At 40.0% G+C, this 17,182-nt stretch overlaps 1 protein-coding gene across 1 annotated transcript in view; it reads left to right on the top strand.

Moving 5' to 3' along the window:
- The window catches only part of SMCHD1 (structural maintenance of chromosomes flexible hinge domain containing 1), a 151,843-nt gene that overhangs the window by 10,798 nt on the left and 123,863 nt on the right, over positions 1-17,182 (top strand). The window contains exons 4-7 of the mRNA XM_005868751.2: positions 8,345-8,420; positions 9,383-9,544; positions 14,800-14,882; positions 15,746-15,876. Of these exons, the coding sequence (XP_005868813.1) occupies positions 8,345-8,420; positions 9,383-9,544; positions 14,800-14,882; positions 15,746-15,876 (452 nt within the window). The remainder of the gene's footprint in view (positions 1-8,344; positions 8,421-9,382; positions 9,545-14,799; positions 14,883-15,745; positions 15,877-17,182) is intronic.

Below are 17,182 nucleotides of genomic sequence, written 5' to 3'. Positions count from 1 at the left end.
ATATGGGGAGAAAACTCCAGTAGAACAACAACTAATCCCAAATAAGGCAAACAACAAACACCCAGAGAGGAATGCAAACTACAAACAACAACTAATAACAAGTGAGGAGAGAAAAAACAGAAGGAAAAAATAAAGATAAAAACAAAACAAAAAACAAAAAAAGGGAAACAATTTCACAAACAGGCAAGCAGAAAAAACCAAAAAACTAATCAAAAATCAAGCAAACAACAACAATAGGACAAAGAGAAAGCAAGGCAAAACAAAACAAAACAAAAATACAGTACAAAAAAAATAACAATAACAGAAAAAACAAAACAAAAAAAAGGGAAGAGAGAAAAAAATTTTGATAGTGAAGAAGGCGAAGAGCGAGGTGTGTATGGACTTGGAGCAGGGGATCGGAAATTAGATTTATAAGTAGGATGAATTTTTAACAGGTGGTAAAAAGAAGGAATAGGGAAAATTTAATGCAAGAATCGGGTAAGAGAACAGGATAACAAAAGGGGAAAAGTGAGGGGTGGAGTGTTGGCATAAAGGTAAAGTTGAGATAGAGTAAAATGATGCTAAAGGAAAAATGAAAATAGAATGTAGAACATTAATCCCAAAATAAAATAAAGAGAAAATAAAATGAAGCTTTTTTAAAAAAGTATAAAATAGTGGTAATAATACTAATTAAAAATAAAAATATAATAATTAAGAAGGTAAAATCAAGTGAGAAAAAAAGAAAAAAAATTATTTTCTTAAGTAAAAGGTCAAAAAATAAAAATGTGCAGTAGTGAAGGTCATTCAGTTCCTCTACTCTTCTGTTTAGCACGCCTTTTTCCTGTTAGGTAGTCAGGACAGTATTGAAGTTCCCTGCGATACACTGCTCCTCCGTGTTGTAAACCACAGTCCTGATTTTAAAGCAGGCAATATTTCTTTGTTTCCCAGACTGCCTTTATTTGTGTTTACAGAAGAGTCAATTTGTGATTCAGCCCCTGGGTGGCAGTGTTTCTGGATTGACCTCCGGAGCTATAAGTCCTCTCTAGCCAGTATTTAGGTTTTGTTTTCCCTGTCGCACTTAATACTGGTTTGGGAGAATCGACTGCCCCAGAGCTAGTTCCCTGATCTTTACTCCCTGCTTGATCCCCAGGTTCCACAAAAAGAACTTTTCCCTGCAGTCTCTGAGAGTGTCCCCAATTGGGTGATCCTATGTATTGGGTTTAGTAAACAAAATCAAAGATTTAAAGAGAAAAAAAGAGCCAGAGTAAGTGCGTGAGCTCGCAACTTTTACCGTCCAGCACTGCGCGCAATTCTCCAAACGTCTATTCCGCATGTCCTTTTTCCCCTGGCACTAAGCTGCCAGCACACTGGTAAAATCCGAGGCTGCCTTTTTGTGCCCAGTCCAGCTATGGGCTGATTTTTAGAGTTCCCTTCTGCCAGCAGCCCTGCAGATCCCCTTCCACACTCGCGGATCACACTGGCCCCAACGGCCATGGACTTTGTGGGGCGCAGGCTTCCCCCGTGTGCGTTTCTCCAACCTGGATTGCAGACCTCACCTTTCCCTAGGCGAAATCTGACCTTTCCGTGAGGAGGAGCAGGGCTCGTCCAAGTCCATGTATTTGTGCTGCTTGAGATCTGGTGTTCCTGGGTTTGTAGCTGGTTCCTGGGTGGTGGTTGCAGGGTCCCGGGATGTATATGCTTCCGATAACAGCTACTCTCCCCTTCAAGATGGCGTGGTCTCCGCAGCAGAGCTGGCCCTCCAGGAGAAGATTTCAGCAGCAGTGGAGGCTGCCTGGTCAGGGGAGCCCAGCCCGACAGTCTCCAACAGTCCTCTGGAGTATAGCTATCACTCACCCACAAATTTACATTCTCCGTATGTCCACACACTCTCCTTTCGTTCTCTCACGCACACACTATCTTGCAGTCTGCCTTCCTGTCGGCAGCCATCTTCAAGCTTTACTTTTTTATTTTTGAGGACTTACTTTTTAAAGCATCATTAGATTATGCCAACTAATCTCAATGTTATGTCCATTACATACAAAAAACACAAGACACTGAAATAAATTACTGAATTAAAGCGCAAGGTTTATATAAATAACTAGAGTCCCGGTGCACGAAATTTGTGCACTCGGGGGCGGGGGGGTGGTGTCCCTTAGCCTGGCCTGCGCCCTCTCACAGTCCGGGAGTCCTCAGGGGATGTCTGACAGATGGCATAGGCCCACAGGCCTAAGCCGGCAGTTGGACATCTTTAACGCTGCTCCTGCCACCGCTGCTGTGCTTGCTGGCCGTTATCCTGGCTTCTGGCTGGGCGGCGATCCCACCGCCACTGAACACCAGGGGGCAGCTTCTGCATTGAGCGTCTGCCCCCTGGTGGTCAGTGAGTGTTATAGCGACCAGTCATTCCGCTGTTTGGTCGATTTGCATATCAGCCTTTTATTATATAGGACTAGAGGCCTGTTGCACGAAAAGATTCATGCAATAGTCCTTCCCTTCCCCTGGCTGCCGGCACCGGTTTTCCTCTGGCACCCGGGACCCAGGCCTTCGCTCTGGCCAGAGCCGCCTTCAGTCTTCGCTGCTCTGGCTGGAGCCGCCTTCAAGCCTTCGCTGCTCCGGCCGAAGCCACCTTCAGTCTTCGCTCCACCGCTTCACGCCTACGTATGCAAATTAACCGTCATCTTTGTTGGCAGTTAATTTGCATATCTTGCTGATTAGCCAATGGGAGGCATAGCGAAGGTACGGTCAATTACCATGTTTGTCTATTATTACATAGGATAAGCAGTGAAACTGGGATTGGAATCTAGATATGTTTTATTCTAAAGCTTGTAGTATTTTTTTCTTTGTTTGTTTGTTTAGACCAGGGGTGGGCAAACTTTTTGACTCGAGGGCCACAATGGGTTCTTAAACTGGACCGGAGTGTCGGAACAAAAGCATGGATGGAGTGTTTGTGTGAACTAATATAAATTCAAAGTAAACATCATTACATAAAAGGGTACGGTCTTTTTTTTTTTTTTAGTTTTATTCATTTCAAACGGGCCGGATCCGGCCCACGGGCCGTAGTTTGCCCACGGCTGGTTTAGACCTCCACAATGCCCACGCTATCAACTAAAGCTTTCAGTTTCTTTGTTAGGAGAGGAGGCAAAATAGTGTACTAAATTAAAATTTTTCATTAAAACTCAAATCAGTAACTTTATAGTGCTAGAAAGTATTGTAGATCCTAAATTATTATTTGGGGGAAAACTCATCTTGTGGAAAAGGGAGCAATCAAGAGGGAAAAAGAGGAAAGAGTAGATCTGTAAGAAGCCCCTAGACTTGTGGTAAGCAGCTATCGACTCACCTGAGCCTTTGTGGTCTTTCAGAATCAAAGATTAGAAAATGACTCATTTGGGTAGTTCTTAAATATGTCCAGACATTAAATCCCATGTATGTAAACCCTCCTCTCCTGCCTACTATACCTTGTTACCCTACTGTGGCACTTGCTATAGATACCATAGTACTTTTTTTTTATATTGTATGCTCCTTGAGGGCAGGAGCCTTACCTAATAGTTTATAGCTGTTTAGTTAATGAATCAATCTCTTATTTCCATCAAAAACTTTGAACATAGGGTACATTATGTTAAAAACGCCATAAGATGAAAAGAAAAATAGTAAAAGAAGATAGATGTAGAAAAGAATAGAATAGTAACGAGGAGGGTTAATAAATGCATGTTCATTTGATAATATATTACACTAATGCTGAACCATGAAATCAGCTTTGAGTTTCTTAGAGGTCAAAACGATGAAGGAAAGATAAGTGATAGAAAATTCGCACTATCCATAAAAAAGAAACATTCCCACTGCTAGGGTAGCAAAGCTTTAATTTGAGTAAAATTTCTCCCTAGATTCCTCACAAATCCTGCGTGATAAAATGGACAACATCCTTACAGATAGGAAAGGCTGCTTCTTATCTTATCCTTTAGTGCAAGGTAGGTTGTGTGTTATTTAGGGTAGTACAAACTGCTCTAACCAGTTACCACCAAAATTTTGGTAGATTTCTCAAGTGTAGTAAGTGTTCCTGGTCTGTGGATGGTCAGGGATTTGTATGAGTTTGGACAGGGACAAAGCCATCTATAATAATGAAAGTGTAATATGCAAACCGACCGAATGACTGAACAGAGAATGACTGTCTGTCCGGACGACCACACCATGACACGCACTGGCACCAGGCCAGCCAAGGCAGGTGCAATGCAATTGGTCGGGGGGCCCCGCCATCGCCCCATGATAGCCCCACAGAGGGAGGCCCAGCCCACCCTCTGCAGGGAGATTGATGGTGGGGCTCTGCAATTGATTGCCCCAAAGAGGGAGTCACAGGCCACCTTCTGCGTGGTGATTGATTGTGGAGCCCCGGCCAGGTGGGCGGGGCCTCCCTCTGCTTAATAAAAGGCTAATATGCAAATTGAACGGCAGAACAACTGGTCGCTATGATGTGCACTGACCACCAGGGTGCAAACGCTCAACACAGGAGCTGTCCTCTAGTGGTCAGTGTGCTCCCACAGGGGGAGCGCCACTCAGTCAGAAGCCGTGCTCACCGCTGGCGAGCACAGCGGCAGTGGTGGGTGCCTCTCCCGTCTCTGCGTCAGTTGGACATCCCCCGAGGACTCCCGGAATGCGAGTGGGTGCAGGCCAGGCTGAGGCACCCCCCCAAGTGCACGATTTTCATAAAAGGCTGCTAATATGCTAAGTGTCCCTCCGTCTGACTGGTTGCTATCATGCACACTGACCACCCGGGGGCAGACGCTCAACTCAGAAGCTGCTAAGCTGCAGTTCTCAGGTGATGCACCCCAAAACCAGAGAGGAGGGAGCCCGATTCCTCGTGGGGCTGTGCAATTCCACCTTCGGCCGTGTGTTATGTTGTTACTGGGGCACTGTCAGCCCCGAATTTGGTTTATTGCACACTTGCGTTTGCGTTCCACACCCTGTACAGCAGCAACTTTGCAGAGTGCCCTCTCGCACTCCAGGACCCCTTGTGGGATGTTGGAAAGCTGGTTTCGGCCCGATCCCCACAGGCCAGGCCAAGGGACCCCACCTGCTGGAGGGACCTGGCTCACTCTGCAGACGCCTTTCGAGCCACGGTGCCACCCCAGATGCAGCTGGCCAGGGAGGGATCGCAGAAGGTTGGTTCCAGGGTGTATCCAGCCTGTCTCACCCAGTCCTGCCCCACCGGCCACTTTCTAATTAATTTCCTTTCAATGTGCATGAATCGGTGCACTGGGTCACTAGTTAAATATAATGCCATAGCACAATCTTAAAGGCTAGTTTGCAGTTTCAGAGCAATGCATTGAACTATATAGTTTCTGACTGACTTAATCCATGGGTGAAATTTAAAGTATTTGAAGATTCTATGGACTGCAAGTTAGCTCCTCATAAATATTTCTTAAAATTAGCTTTGGGGAAAAGTTGGGCAGCAGGTAGTTTGAAGCTGACCTAAAGACATGGAAGGCATGTACTCTATACTACTCATTAAAGGTAGATTCATATACTTTAACAGTTAATCCAGAAAAAGATGTGATTGCCCTGGCCAGTTTTGCTCTGTGGTTAGAGTGTCGGCCCATGGACTGAAGTGTCATAGGTTCGATTCCTGGTCAAGGGCAGGTACCTTGTTTGCAGGCTTCATCCCTGCCCCAGTTTGGGGACTTGTGGGAGGCAACCAATGGATATGTCTCACATCGATGAGACCCCTTCTTCCCTCCCCTCCACTCTCTCTAAAAAAAAAAAAAAAAATCAATGGAAAAAATATCCTCAGGTGAGGATTTAAAAAAAAATAAAAGTAAGAAAGCCTAACTAAAAGTCTCACCCAAGTAGAACATACTATCCTGTTTTCATACAGAGAAAGGGAGAGAAAGAATATTTGTAATCAAGGCCAGGTTAGTGCAAATACATGGAAGACTAGTTTACATCTGATAAGATAGGTTTTAGATAAAAAAAATATGGAGAGAGAAGGATATATCTGGAATAAAAAAATAATGTAAAGAGATATAGCTACACTAATAAAAGACAAAGATGCAAATTGACTGTACCTATGTGATGCCCACCAGCCAATCAAGCGTGAGTATGCAAATTAACCCAACAAAGATGGGTTAATTTGCATATGCAGGCACCGAGCGGGGTGGGGCACTTGCGTCGTTGCCATGGCTATGACGCAGGCGTTCTGCACCACCCCAGCCGCTCTGGGCCTCCGGGCAGCATGGGAAGGCAGAAAGGTGGCTCTGGGCCGGAGCGAAGGCGGTGCTGGCAGCCAGGGGATGGAAGGCCCATTCTTGCACAAATCTTCGTGCATCAGGCCTCTAGTCTATATAATAAAAGCCTAAGTGACTGTTATGGCAGAACGATCAGGACAACCAGTCGCTATGATGTGCACTGATCACCAGGGGGCACATGCTCAACGCAGGAGCTGCCCCCTGGTGGTCAGTGTGTTCCCACAGGGGGAGCGCCGCTCAGCCAGAAGCTGGGCTCATGGCTGGTGAGCGCAGCAGCAGTGGCAGGAGCCTCTCCCGCCTCTGCAGCAGTGCTAAGGAACAGCGAGCAGGCAGGTGGTAAGGAGCAAGGGGTCCCAGACTGCAAGAGGAATGTCTGCCGAGGGGTCCCGGACTGACAGAGGGCGCAGGCCAGGCTGAGGGGACCCCCCCAGTGCACGAATTTTGTGCACTGGGCCTCTAGTAGAAATATAATGAACCTAAATATACTCATCACTCATATTAAAGTTACCAAGTATTTACCACACTAGAATCATTTTTGTCTTTTGTATCACATTCCAGGTCTTAGTTCACTTTATTCCTATGTACTTCAGCAGGCATTTCTATTACCACATCATCAAAATTAACATTTTTAATATTATCTAATAGCTTAGTCCATATATTGATTTCTCTCATTGTCTCAATAATGCCTTTTTAATATTGACTTATTTAATTCAGGATCCCAACAGGTCCACATATTGAACTTGGTTTTTTGTTTCTTAATCTTCTACAATTTAAAATATTTGAGCAAAACTCTTCCCCCAGTCTCTTTTTAGTTTTTCCTGACATTGATCTGTTGAAGAAATCAAGTATTTTTTTTTAAAATAGTATTTCACATTCTGGGTTTGTCTGCTCTTTTATGGTGTAATTTAGCCTTTAATACAGTTCCTCATGTTGTGGTGACCCCCAACCATAAAATTATTTTTGTTGCTACTTCATAACTGTAATTTTGCTACTGTTATGAATTGTAATGTAAATATCTGATATGCAGTATGTATTTTCATTGTTACAAATTGAACATAATTAAAGCATAGTGATTAATCACAAAAACAATATGTAATTATATATATGTTTTCCAGTGGTCTTAGGTGACCCGTGTGAAAGAGTCGTTTGACCCCCGAAGGGGTTGCGACCCACAGGTTGAGAACCGCTGGACTAAGGGTTTTTAAATTCTTGAGTATTATTAGTTTAGAACTTTTTAGTAGTTTTCTATAGTAAGGTTGGTCTACATTAACTAGTCCATGATTACCTGAAACAGAAATCAGCCTTTTCTCTATTTGTACATTGTGGTGTTGTTTAATTTTATAAAGAACCTTTGTATTTTCATTTTAAAGATACGTAAAATTTTAATGAAACCATTAACTCAGTTTTCTAATTCCCATTTTTTTTTTGTCGAGAAATTTTAGTTTTTTATGTGTTCATTGGCTGTATATTCGTGAGTTCTTGTATTCATGTTTTTTCACTCTTTTTCTCTGCTGATTTTCATCTTGATTTATGAAAGCTTTTTTTTCCTTTTTTTTTTCTGCTAAGGATGCTAACTCTGTCTCTTCTTGTAACCAATCCCCTAATCCCCCAATTTATAATTTGTCTTAAAATTTTAGAGTTATTCTTTTGGGAAGGGTTATAATAGATATAATGAGTCTTAATACAGGTAACCTGCAGAGCATGGCTATTTTTACCTCAGTGTTATAAAATAAAATGTTAACCTCTATTTTCTTCTAGTATTTTTATTTTACCTATTTAAATATTTAATGTAGTGAACATGTGTTATGTTAATAAGTTTACTTATATATTGACTCGGAGTAATGTCTTTTGTCTGGGAAGAGTCTGCTGATGTTGAAACCTTTCTAAAATGTCCCAATTATTCACTCGTCGTCCTAGCTGGCATATAATAGCAGAAAAAACAACCTTGTTAAGCAAATAATTTATAGATAGATTTGTGCTTAATTATGAAAAGGCAAAATTTTATAATATGACAGACAAATGTAATTGTTACAAGATTATATACTATTAGCATTTTCATATTTTTAAAAACTTGATTGGTGCATTTATTTCCTTTGTGTAATAATTCATTTTATTTATATTATTTTGGATAGACACTTGGCATTTCACCTGAGGAAAAATTTGTTATTACAACAACAAGTAGGAAAGAAATTACCAGTGATAATTTTGGTAAGCAATGTTAAGTTTATGCTTTTATATTTAATATGCTATAGTACAGCAGTTGCCATCCCGTGGTCCTCGGACCACTGGTGGTCCGTGAGATCCAAAAGGTTGGCGACTGCTGCTCTAGTATATTGTAGAACAATAACTATTTGATTACATAGATAAGCATCAAAAAACGGTTGATGATTTTGGTTACTTTGTTGGTGTGGGGAGGAAACTGTCTATAAGTTCACAGTTTATACAGAAGTCATATTTTTCAAGCAAGGTAATAGAAAAATAGTTGACATCATTTATGGCTACAGAAGATGAGACCTTGCCCAGGCTAGCCACAGGCCTTGCATGTGGGCCCTTAAGAAGCTAATTCTCCTAATTGGATTGGGTTCTTCCATTATCTTTTTTTACCCAATTGAATTCTAAGACCTTCCAGCTTTTTTGTTTGTTTGTTTTTTAATATATTCTTATTGTTTCTAGAGAGGAAGGAAGAGGGAGAGAGAGACAGACGCATCAAGGATGAGAGAGAATCATCAATCATGCCCCACACTGGGACCGAGCACGTGCCCTGACCAGGAATTGAACCATAACCTCCTGGTTCATAGGTTATCGCTCAACCACTGAGCCACACTTGTTGGGCAAGACCTGCCAGATTTTCATGCCTGATTTCCTTTTGAATTTAACCACTCTTCTCCTTTCATGTTGATAACACTCAAATGTAGTTCGTCATCTGATTTCCTGTGATAATTTAAGTTACTAAATTGAGTGTTTCAGATGCATGGAAGTATTTGGGCCTATTTAACTGATATTCTTAACAAAACACAACTGAATTTATAGATTGAGCCATTGTTTGGGGGTTTGCCTGTATCATCTTTAAAGATACTTCATAGAATAGATACAGTTTGCATTTTTAAAATTATAAATTCATGTGTTTCTGATTCTAGCTTTGCACTTAAGATACTACCTTTTGATTACAGATGAAACTGTTAAAGATGGAGTTACTCTATACCTGCTACAGTCAGTCGACCAGTTACTACTAACGGCTACAAAAGAAAGAATTGAATTCCTACCTCACTATGACACACTGGTTAAAAGTGGCATGTATGAGTATTATGCAAGTGAAGGACAAAATCCTTTGCGTAAGTATTCCATTTATACTAATTTTGTTAAACTATTACTCTCCTTTATCCCCTGACTACCTGTCCCATTCCTTTACTTTAAAAAAGTATCTCATTCTAATTTTTAGGAGACTGTGACAAGTCATTGTGAGCTTCCTTACTTCAAATTCTTCATTACAATATAATTCTTTTCCTACCTGTCCTCTTCAGAGTAAAGATACCTCTCCTTTAAAACTAACCTAGTTTTAGAATTCATTCCCTCTCAACTCATAAGAAATCTTGTTTCTACACATTCTTCTATCTCATTGGTTCCCAGTGTGGGGTAATTTGATTTTTAAGTGGGGCAATTTGAGAATGAGTTAACAGTGAATTTTTTGCATTTCTTATGGTTCTAGGGGCCTCTTGTACAGTATATAAATATATATTGTGACATATTTATGCATGTCAGCTCTCTATTATATGTTTTGAAACTTTATTTGCTATTTTTTCATATCATTTCATATTACTGTTATTTTTTTTACCAATTTCTTAGTGATTTCTTCCTCAGTACTTCAGCTGTCCTTTTATTTTTCTCTTTCATGGATGCCATGTTCTTTGTAAGCTTGTTTAGACCAAGTTATTGGCCTTTTAGACTCCCACCACGTGAATAGGAATTCACTTTTTAAATAATAAGAATTATATATCACAGCGGGGGGCCTCAGGATTTTAGAGATGCTTAGGTGCGTCATGGCAAAAAAACCGTTGGGAACCACTGCTCTATCTCATGTATAATCTTCACTTTGATTAATTCTTCCTCTTCTCCTATAGACCTCTCAATTGTTTTTACCTTGCCAATTTGTGTAGTTGAACTGCATGAGTAAATGGTTTGTCTTCTTAATTTCATTTCTTTATTATTTCCTTTCATCTTTATCACTCGCAAGTTTTTATCCTACCTTTGGATTGTTTGCTAGTGATCTTTACAAATTAGTTAACTTAGAGAATTTTTTCTTTTTGGACCCTTCTAATGTGTTTAATACTACTTAGATGTTCATTATAAACTTCCTTATTGAAAATAGTTTTATTGTATATGCATTATAGTTTGTAGAGAATTAGAAAACATAGATAAGCAAAAAGAACATAAAGAGTATCCATATCTTTTCTACCCAGATATAAATACCACTAATACTTTGGTATGTATCGCTTCAGATCTTTTCATGTTGTTTGTTTTTTCTATTTTAGTGGTTTTATATGATTTATGCTATTTTAACCTACTTTTTTGTTTAAAATAAAATGAACATCTTTAATAATGTCAAATATATGTTTTTAGTGGTTAAACACTATTTAGATAACAATATACTGAACAGTGTTCTATTATTAAACATTTAGGTTATTTTAGTGTTTTTTAATTACAAATGACTGAATATTCTTATGACTAAATCATTGTGCACATCCTTACCTTAAGTGCAACTAATATTATCTCTGACATTGTTCCTTTCATACAACAAATACTCTTATTTCTCCAGTCTTAAAAACATCATAATCTTATCCCACCAGCCACTGCCCAGATTTTTGCTTCTGTTTACAGCAGAACCTCTCAAAAGAGTTGACTGTCTTCACTATTAACCGTACCTCTCCTCCCATTCTCTCCTATTCACTATCATGTACTTACTCTTTTAAGGTTATCAGTCACTAAATCCAATGATCAATTTTCAGCTCTGGTTTTACTCAAGGCATCATTTGACACTAGTAGCCCTGCACAAAATTCGTGCACCAGTAGCTTGCTACCGTCCTCCTGTAGCTCCCCTCGCCCACCCCCGCCTCATAGCTTGCTGCCCTGACGCCTCCTTTAGCTCTCCACTGCCTGCTTGTAGCTCGCTGCCCCACCCTCCTGCTGATCCGTGATCCCGTTGTTACGAGGTTGGTCATTACGTAACGATCATTTGCGTATTATATAGGATAGTTTATCACTTCTTCCTCCTTAATATAATTTTCACTTGGATTTTGAGAGATCACACTCTATTTTCTTTCTACCACTGACTGCCTTCTCTCTTCTCCTCTTTCGCTACCTTTTTTTGTTTTTTAATTTTTTGAGGTATAATTGACACATCTCCCCACCTTCTTAATGTTGAAATAAGTGCCTCAGGGCTTAGCCCTTAGTCTTGTTATCTCCTCTTATTTCCTCACTCAGTGATCCCATCCAATCTTGTGGCTCTAAATACTATACCATTTTTTATGTCAATGACCCTCAAATGGAGGTTGTGAGAAATGGTCATTTTTAGTTAAAAATTGATAATAATGATAGCCTTATCCCAAATTTTATCTATCTAGCAATTGTCCATGTGGCATCTCCACTAGAATATCTAAGATGAGAACCCTGATCTGTTCACTAAATCCTATTACTACATAGTTTTCCTATTCAAAGTGATCATTGCTCTGTCCTTTTAGTTGCTAAAGTCAAAAATCAAATTGATTGTCCTTTGTTCATACATTTCATTCAATCTGTCAGAAAATCCTGTTGGCACTGTTTTCTGTATTTATCTAGAAATGACTATTTCTCATCATTTCCATAGCTAACAGTAGGTCTGAGGCACTATCATATTACCTTTGTTTTCACAGCTCCTCTTGCTTGTTCATTCCACTCTGGTGTCAGCTTTATTCTCAGCTTAGGGCCCTTTGCTTGGTATGCTCTTTCACCAGATAGCCCCTGTCACATTCCCTCGCCCCATTCAAGTCTTGTTTACATGTTATCTTCCTAGCAAAACTTACCTTGATCACCCTATTTAAAATTGTAACTATGTTCCCTCTATGCCTTACTGTTCTTTATCTCTCTTCTCTGCTCTTTCTATTCTCCATAGCATATTTTACCTTCTAAGATGTTAAATAATTTTCTTATTTAGGTGGCGCCGCAACCTCCCCATCGACCCTGCCTTGAGTGTGACAGGGGGCGTTGCCCCAGCCCCCCAATCGGCCCTACCCTGAGCGTGACTGAGGGTGGCATCGCAACCTCCCGATTGGCCCTGCTCTGTGCATGACGGGGCGGCGCCCCAACACCCCAATCGGCCCTGCTCTGAGCCTGACCAGGGGCTGCACTTAGGGATTGGGCCTGCCCTCTGCCACCCGGGAGCAGGCCTAAGCCAGCAGGTCGTTATCTGCCGAGGGGTCCCAGACTGTGAGAGGGCACAGGACGGGCTGAGGGACCCTCTTCCCCCCGAGTGCACAAATTTTTGTGCACCAGGCCTCTAGTTTATTATAATTATATTTGATTTCCCACCTTTCTTCACTAGAATGTTAACTCCACTAGAACTGGATTTTTGTCTGTTGTGTTCAGTTCACAGCACAATGCCTGGCAAATAGTGGGTCCTTAAATTCTTTCTCTGGGGATCAGTTTCTAAATGTACAATCATGGAGTCAATAGATATATTCATTTCTATGACTTTTGATAGAGATTAATTACCATACAGATTGGTTTTAACCAGTTTTCATTCCTATTATCATTATATGAATAAGCAGGGAATCTCACTGTTTAAACTCTTGCTTTGATTTTTGTGACTTTATATTATACTAGAGGCCGATGCACGAAATTCGTGCAAGAGTAGGCCTTCTTTCCCCTAGCTGCCGTCACCAGCTCCCCTCTGGCACCTGGGACCCGGGCTTCCCTCCGGCCGCCAGCAGGCACCCAGGACCCAGGCTGCCCTCACAGCCCCAACTTCATCCGGAAGGTCGTCTGGAAGGTCGTTTGGCTGTCCAGTCTAATTAGCATATTATGCTTTTATTATTATAGATTCCTGGGTCTTTCCCTGATTCTCTTTCCTTTGCCTTTGGTGTTACCTCGGGTTATTCTTTACTGTATGGTGGACATCTCTTCAGGTCATGCTGATCTTTTCTTTTTATGCTTTTCTCTTAACTACTGATCCAAGCTTTAACAATTCTATGTCAGTAGAGCAAAAATATCTGTAGCTATCTTTATTCTCCCAATTAAGTGCGATATCTGCTCCAGCTCCCTTTGGAGAACCTTTACTCATTGAACTTGATATAGTGGTAGGGCATTGCCTCCAAAACTGAATTTTTCTTTCCTCCCTCTAAATTTTCCCTTTATGGGAAATATGACCAATTGTACAGTGTTCTGGAGCAAACACCCAAAACTGTCTTGGATTTCTTTCTTTTTTTTCTCCTTTTATTTATAATCAAGTACTAAATTGTATTCATTTCTTTCTTCCAAATTACTCTTAACTCTTTTTTTCTTCCCATTTTCCTACAGTGTTCCTTTTCCATTTTTTTAAAGTTATTACCCTTAACCAGATTCTTATACATATCTTACTTCTAGCTGATTTATAAACATAGCCGTCCTGTAAGTGTTCAGAGTGTGGAAGGGCTTTCTGGAGTGTTACTTTGTGGATTAATTACAGCTTTAATTGTATTAAGCTTCAAAGGAAGTAAGAGAATTTTTCCTTCTAGTTGAAGAGTCTCTCCTCAGCCAGCCTTCCTGTGGTTCTGGGTGATGTCCGTTCCGTCTTTTAGTTGTATTTTTGAAGTGGTTGTTTGCGGCAGCAGTCTCCGGTGTTTACCTATGCCGCCATCTTGGTGGAGTCCTAATTACAGCTTTAATTGTATTAAGCTTCAAAGGAAGTAAGAGACAGACATTTGCTACGCTCTTTTTTCTAATAAAGGAAATAAAAGTGAGAAATAATTTGAGTAGTGACCTTGAAGAAAGAATATTTGGAACAAAGCAGAGCCAGTGATCATGGAACATCCAGTTGGTTGTATAGTAGGAAATCAATAGCAGTTCTGTGTCAGTTAACCAGACATGTTCTGCTGCTTGACAAGTTGCCGTCATAAGATTTCTATATCTAAATTAGCTATTAATACACACATTTAGAGTTGCTCTATACTTGCCTCCATAACTCTGTATGTACTTACTTTAGACTTCTTCATGATGTGATTACATACCACAGAGTACTTACTACTGGATTTTTATTGTAAAAGTCTTCTGTCTCTTATGTCTGTATGTCTGTCTTTAGATTATTAACTCTGTGAGGTCAGGAATCGTGGTTGGCTGACTCATGCCATATAATGCTATATAAGTACTGGTTGATGACTGCTTTTTTATGCTGGTGGTGATTGGTGATGATGCCTTTAATTATGTATTGCATCATTAGGATCAGGATAATACTTTAATTCTAGTTATTTTGGAAATAAAAGTGATGGCTGAAGGTACTTCAGAATTTCTTCAATGAAATTTTATATGAAGTATTTGGAAGGGAAAATTAAAGCAGTCATGTTTTCTCATTCTTTTCCAGCATTTGCTCTTGCAGAATTAATTGACAATTCATTGTCTGCTACTTCTCGTAACACTGGGATTAGAAAAATACAGATCAAATTGGTAAGAAAACAATACTATTAAGCAATTCAGCTTTTCCTTTTATAAAAGTAGTACAGGTTAATTGGGGGAAAAAGTAAAAAATAAAGAAATAATTATCTGATATCTCTTCATCTAATGTTAAAATTTTCACATGCCCTTTTTTCTGTGCATATGTGTGATTATAGTATACATTTTGTTGTTTGTGATCTTCTTTACTTCAACAGTAAGTACATTGCCATATCATGAATATTATGCAATATAATATACCATTGCTGCAGGTTAGTTTATTGGCTATGATATAAATTATATTATAATATAAAATCTATATAAAAGCCTAATATGCAAAGTGTCCCCTCGGGAGTTCGACTGGGAGTTCAATCGCTCGCTATGATGTGCGCTGACCACCAGGGGTGGCGTGGAATGAAGGAAGGCCCTGGTCGGCGGCCTGCAGCTGGGGAAGGGAGGCCCCGTCCGGCAGCCAGCAGCCCCTAGGGACCCTATCCGTGCACGAATTTTATGCACTGGGCCTCTAGTATAATATAATATAAATCAGCCTACTATTATTTCATATTTAGGTTTTTTTCTGTGTTTTAGCCATTGTAAGCAATGCTGAGAGGATAAACATCCTTATAAGTCTTTGTATGCATCTCTGATTAATTCATCAAGGTAAATATAAGAAATGAAATTTCTGGATTAAAGGACATGAAGAATTCTAAGACTTTTGATTTATACAGCTGAAGTGCCTTTAAGAAAGTTGTATTAATTTATAATCCCACCAGAAATGTATGAGTGAGCCCATTGAATCATTTTCCTATATTTAACTTTTCATGTTTTTAATATTGATTTGACTTTTTCTGTCTTTTTGAACTTGTTTTACTTTATAGCATTTTGATGAAACACAAGGAAAACCTGCTGTTGCAGTGATAGATAATGGAAGAGGAATGACCTCTAAACAGCTTAATAACTGGGCTGTGTATAGGCTGTCCAAGTTTACAAGGCAAGGAGATTTTGAAAGGTTAGAAAACATTACTCACTTTTTTATGGGCAGCTGGGTATTTTAATAAGGATAAGAACTCATATTTCTTTAGTTATACATGATACATTGGAGGTTTTGATGTTAACATTTAGATTTTTATATTATAGAATTTTTATGATCAAAACTTAGTTTAGAAATTGTCAAAACTACATAAATCATATTGTGCCTGTTCATTGAACAATTGTTTTTGCATTTTCTGAAGTATGTAGGAGTTATGTTGATATGTTGAGTACTTTGAGGCATTTCCCTTTTTTGTTACTAAGTTTGATGGAAGTTGTGTAGCCTCTGGAGGAGTAGAATGGTTTTAAAATAGGCATTAGAAATCACTAATACCACTTAAAAATGTCTAAATGTCTAACGTACGTATTTCTGTTGAGCTCTATTACTCTACTTTTGGGTCTTATTATTCTACTTTTGGGGCTCTGCATTACGAAACATTTACAACTGCTAGGAAATAGAATCTAGTCAGGAGTTTACATCAGAATGTGTTTGTAAAAGATATCCTGAATAAAATGTTGTAGAGGAAACAAAATATACTAGAAACTCTCAGGAATATAATAATTCAGGTCTTTGAGATATTAACTCAATTCTAGTAAGCAATAATCCACAAGTCTTTTGATATTTAAGCTATGTTGTGTACTTTAGGAAACATACTTGGGAAGATCTATTGGCATTCTTATTAAGTAGTTAGTAGTTGTTCATGTCCTGTTTTGGTATTTCTTATGTAAAGGAAAGTCGCCCAAATTTAAGGATTAATCTCAATAACGTGAGGGCGACTTACTCTTAGAGGTGCTTGCAGCATTCATTGTTCCTGCATGGGTGGGCAGGACACGGAGAACCAGGGACTTCTCTGGTTCAGGGAAGCCATTGCTTTTTGCTCCTCCCTGGTGATTTCCAGAGGCCCTGCCCCACCAATTTACAACCCCATCCAAGCTGTGCTCATCAACTTTTGCATATGAATGGCCTGTCCTTTTGCCTAAAACAAACTGCAGCTGGGTCAGAGAGCCCCAGAGATTCCAAAAGAAGGCCCACTACCTGGCAGTAGCAGTGGCCTTGCTTCACAGCTAGGCCTCGTCTGGGCACTTCCAAACCCCATACAAAGAGGAGGAATCTGCAGATGTCTCTGTAGCCCTGTTGGGCAGCCCCAGACAGTGCCTGACCTTGCACCCCCTTAGAGATGATAACGGATTACAACTCTTCACATCCATAAGAGACACACTCAAGGAGCAGACTCAGTGAGCACCAAAGCCCTACTGAAGCAAGTCCTACCCCATAAGGGTGTTTC

Source organism: Myotis brandtii, unplaced genomic scaffold (genome assembly GCF_000412655.1).
Source record: "Myotis brandtii unplaced genomic scaffold, ASM41265v1 scaffold276, whole genome shotgun sequence".
NCBI lineage: Eukaryota > Metazoa > Chordata > Mammalia > Chiroptera > Vespertilionidae > Myotis > Myotis brandtii.
The sequence above is the reverse complement of the archived record's forward strand: the minus strand, read 5'-3'. Positions and strand labels throughout refer to the sequence as shown.